General features: G+C 44.9%; 1 protein-coding gene across 1 annotated transcript in view; it reads left to right on the top strand.

Moving 5' to 3' along the window:
- The window catches only part of FHIP1A (FHF complex subunit HOOK interacting protein 1A), a 273945-nt gene extending 272503 nt beyond the window's left edge, over positions 1 to 1442 (top strand). The window contains exon 13 of the mRNA XM_017871129.1: positions 1098 to 1442. Within this exon, the coding sequence (XP_017726618.1) occupies positions 1098 to 1351 (254 nt within the window). The 3' untranslated portion in view covers positions 1352 to 1442. The remainder of the gene's footprint in view (positions 1 to 1097) is intronic.
- Positions 1443 to 4427: the final 2985 nt, after the last annotated feature.

Here is a 4427-nt window from a genome sequence, read left to right as displayed (position 1 = left end):
TTTTTTTTTTTTTTTTAACACTAAAGACTATAGTAGTGAGATGTGGAAAGTATAAATGTCAAGAATTTTTAGTACTGTAGTTAAGCAACACTCTGAGAAGAGTGTTGAAAAATGGTACTGAATTCTAAGAAGCAGCCAAAATAATGAAGAACTTGAATATAATGATTTATAAGGAGTAATGAGATTGTTTGGGTAGGGGGCAGAGGAAGGCATAAATAATTCCTACAAATATATGAGGGCTGGTGATGTTCAGGAATCAAATAGGGAAGTTGAACCATTTTAATTAGTAAAAAGTAATTTGATAAGAAAATGCAAATCACTTGGATATGTTAAAGTTTGAACTCATCTTAGGCCTATGTTATTGAAATTGAGATGGAAACCCTTGGCAACCCTCCTTCAATGTAGGCTTCTAAGCCATTTGATACTACTAATTCCCCATGGTTGCAGGAAGTTCTTACTCTGGTCTTACCAGCACCCAACTTCCCTTCCATTATTTCTGCTGATCTCAAGGAATCTTGCACTCTCCTTTTATGTCAAACGTTGGCAGTCCCAGCCAGAAGAAGACTGGAGGTCACTGGGGAGCCTGAGAGGCTGGAGCACCCGCTGCAGAGAGCTTGGAGTGACCCAGTGCACCCAGCCTCCCTGCTGGAGCTATGCTGTGCTGTCAGGGCTTAACCGGCAAAGGGAGAACAGTCATCACAGCATTGGAGGCTGGGAGAGCAGGTGGGGGCTACTTATCGCCCCTTAATAAGCCAGTGACAGGAGATGCCTTTGTCAGTTTTCCCCATTTCCATAATCTGGCATGGAGGGTTCTTGACAAACCTATATTCTTTCCATGATTTCTGCGTGAAGTTCCTTAGAAGGAATTTTGGGTGAAAGTCTCATATCACCTGCTATATGCTGGAGGATATCTGTTGGGCAAATATGTGTGTCATGGAGTGCACAAGGGCTGCATCTTCAGGCTTTAGTCCAGTATAGGAACTGCACTTATAACTAGATACTCTCCAGCAACTCTGCCCCCAAACACATGCTCCACTGAAGAAGGTGGATGGGAAGGCTATGGAGGGACGCCATCATGGTCTTCTTTCTGCTTTCAGATCCCATTCAGGAGGCTTCCAGGACAGGAAGTGGCAAGAACCTTTTGGATGGACCTCCAAGAGTGCTTCAGCCCTTCCTGACCCACAGAACCAAGGTGGCTGAGGCACCCCCCAACCTGCCCCTGCCAGTGAGGAACCCCATGCTGGCTGCTGCCCTCTTCCCAGAGTTCCTGAAGGAGCTGGCAGCCTTGGCCCAGGAACACTCCATTCTGTGCTACAAGATATTGGGTGACTTTGAGGACTCCTGTTGTTAGCTTCTTTTTTTTTTTTTTTTTAATAGAGGTTCTTGTTTTGTAAGGTTTTAGTGTCTTGACTGAATGTTAAATGCAAAGCTGCTTACAAAGATTTCTACTTTAATGTTTCCTGACAATACTTGATTTGTGGGGAGGGGAATTTTCTGTATCTTTCCTCTCTCTCTCTAGCCGGGCCTTTCCACCTTATGTTATATATAGAATGTAAGTTTCATAAGCTGGTTGCTCCCATGGCAGTTTTCTTTGCTCCGTTTTTTCCTCCTTATATTTTTTGGGTGTCATTCTCCTACCCCTTTGAGTGATTCATCTTGCAGCTCAGATCACACCAAGCAAATATTGGGGTTCAGTGATGTCCGGAAGTGCCCCATGTCAGAATTCCAGCTGTTCAGCAGCAGCACCACAGGAAGACTGTACACCTGCAACTGCGCGAATGGTCCTGTTGCCTCCTGCATTTTGGCCTCTGTTTTATAAAGGAAGAATAAAGATGGAGCCCCTCCTGCCTCCATCACAAAAGCACATATCATCTGTCCCTTTGGATTTTATTTCCAGGACGTGTGTCCTCCCCAGCATGTGTTGCCTTATGGTGCCGGCAGAGCCACTGGTCTCAGCTCTCTGCCTGGGAAGTTGGATGTCTTTGGAGAGAATTTGGAATGCAGAGAATTTTTCTTATTTCTTGAGGGCTTACTTTAATCAGCATGACACTATCTAAACACTGAAGATGGCCTTATTTTAGTAAGATTTGCACAAAATTAAGTATACCTATGCAAACTGTTACTTTGGTTTTTAGGAGTTTTATCAGATGAAGAAAGTATGGTCTCACATATGTATGTAAGAAGACAACCATCATTATTTTTATAAGTGTTTTATAAAACAAACTGATTAACTTGTGAAGCCATTTCATAGTGGGTTTTTTCAGGGAGGGTAAGCTGGGTGGGATGGGGAGATAAACTAAATGTAGCCTGTAAAAACACTGGTCATTATTTAAAATTCTATTCGCTTTTGCTAATAAGCTGCACTTTGTAGAGAAACAGGAATTGTACAGCCCACTTCGGGATCTTGGATGTAAATGCAAACAGGTCCCCTGGAGCCCTGCAAAGCCAAGTGCCTGCTGGTGACTCACTCTGCATGGAAATGCTGCCTTCCGAGTAATGGGGTTCATCAGAAGGCCCCACCGTGTTGTATGAGTAACCCTCTGCTGCTTTGCAGCCTGCTCCAAGAGGCAGGATTATACTTAGAGCCCAGCCATGTTAAACCACCACCAAGAGGGGAAAACAGAATAATTGTGAGCTGAAAATGAGACCATAAACAACTGATTTTTATGGATATTAAATTCCACTCCCGTCTATTTTGGGCCCAGTTCTGCAGGTGAGAAGCAAGTAACGGACGTGAGCCTGACTGGAGGGAAACTGGAAGCCTCGGCTCTCTCTGTGCTTTGTGGGCATCTCTGTAGAGCCCCGAGGGCAGCCACAGGTCTGTTGGTTGTGCCTCCGGAGCACTGGTTTGGTCTTCATCAGGCTCCTCATGCACAGGCAGGGCAGTGGAGGAAGGAACCACACCTGTGATGCAGTGGAGCGGTGGAGGCCCTTTTGTGCTTCAGGAATCTTGAAGCAGCTTTGTATTGAGCAAATGAGAGATTGAGAGCTGGCCTGTGAAATGACAACAGGAGACTTGACCCGGGCAGGGTGAGCTGTTAGGAGCCAGCCTTGCTTTCGTGTTTCACAGTCCAAGCAAGACACCAAAGATTCCTACTCACTGTACGTTTCTGTTTGTCTTGACAAATGGTTTGCTCAGCTGTGGTGCAGCCGCCAGAAGGGATGAGGCACAGCAGACTGACCTGCTCCTGGCTTCCTGATGTCTGTTTGTATTTGCACAGCCCACAAGTCTCCATTAGAAAAGAAGGTAGCTTAAGATAGAGAAAGAGGAGTAGTTGAAAATGGAAGTTCGGCTGTAATTTGTTATACTCTAACTTTGTTTTTGCACAAGTATTTATCTTCTTGTTTGGACTTACAAAGTCATAAAATCTTAACGCCACATCTGGAAATGGAATTCTTTAGCTTCGTGGTTTGATTTACACCTCTCTCCATTATCTGGTGGTGGTGTTGATTGATTCTTCTTGAATCCATATTTCTGCATTGTAGAACACCATGGTCCCCTGTGTGGAAGGTTTCCTTTGGGAGAAGATTGATTTTGTGCGTCTGACTGTTTTTTCCAATAGGTACTGAAATAAACTTAATTATTTTGTTTTTTTGAGACAGGGTCTTGCGCTGCCTGGGCTAGAGTGGAGTGGTGTGATCACAGCTCACTGTATCCTCCACCTCCTGGGCTCAAGTGATCCTCCCACCTCAGCCTCCCGAGTAGCTGGGAATAAAGGAATGTGCCCCCACACCCAGCTAACTTTTTGGTACAGTTTGTAGAGATGGGGTTTCACCATGTTGCCCAGGCTGGTCTTAAAGTCCTGGGCTCAAACGATCATCCCGCCTTGGCCTCCCGAAGTACTGGGATTACAGGTGTGAGCCACTGGGCCCAGCCTGAAGTAGACTTACTTTAAATGACGACAGAGATGACTGGTGTGTGCAGTGATAGGCAGGAGAATTTAACTTTCCATGCTGGGGTGCTGGCAGCAAACTCACACGATAATGCTAACTTCCTATTTGGATTTGGAAACTGGCTCATATTTCTGAATCCATCACAGTCCTCAGAGGTTTGTGTCCATGGTTTTGCAAAATGAAGTCAGAAAATGGAGCTGGACATAGAGAGAATGGGAAAACCCGTGTGGCTGAGTGAAATAACTAGAAGTGGGTTTTTTAGGGAGTGACTAGACATGCCAAAAGAAAAACAGCAGAGAACTGAGTCTACCCACAGGAGAAGAGCAAATCCTGCATGGTTCAGGGACGTGAACATTGATCTAGGTGGATATGAAGAAACCAGGGAGTGGGTGGGTGAGAGTGGGAACTCCTTGTTGGGAAAAAAAATCACTGGCAATGAGGTAGAATATTCCGGTCCTAAAGTAAATCGGCAAGCCCTTAGAAATATCTTTTTTTGCAATGAATTGGGGGGAAAATCTTAAAATTTGTTTGGC

The sequence above is a fragment of the Rhinopithecus bieti genome, unplaced genomic scaffold, assembly GCF_001698545.2.
Source record: "Rhinopithecus bieti isolate Rb0 unplaced genomic scaffold, ASM169854v2 scaffold_3878, whole genome shotgun sequence".
In the NCBI taxonomy this organism is placed as follows: Eukaryota; Metazoa; Chordata; class Mammalia; order Primates; family Cercopithecidae; genus Rhinopithecus; species Rhinopithecus bieti.
This window is presented reverse-complemented; position numbering and strand designations above follow the sequence as displayed.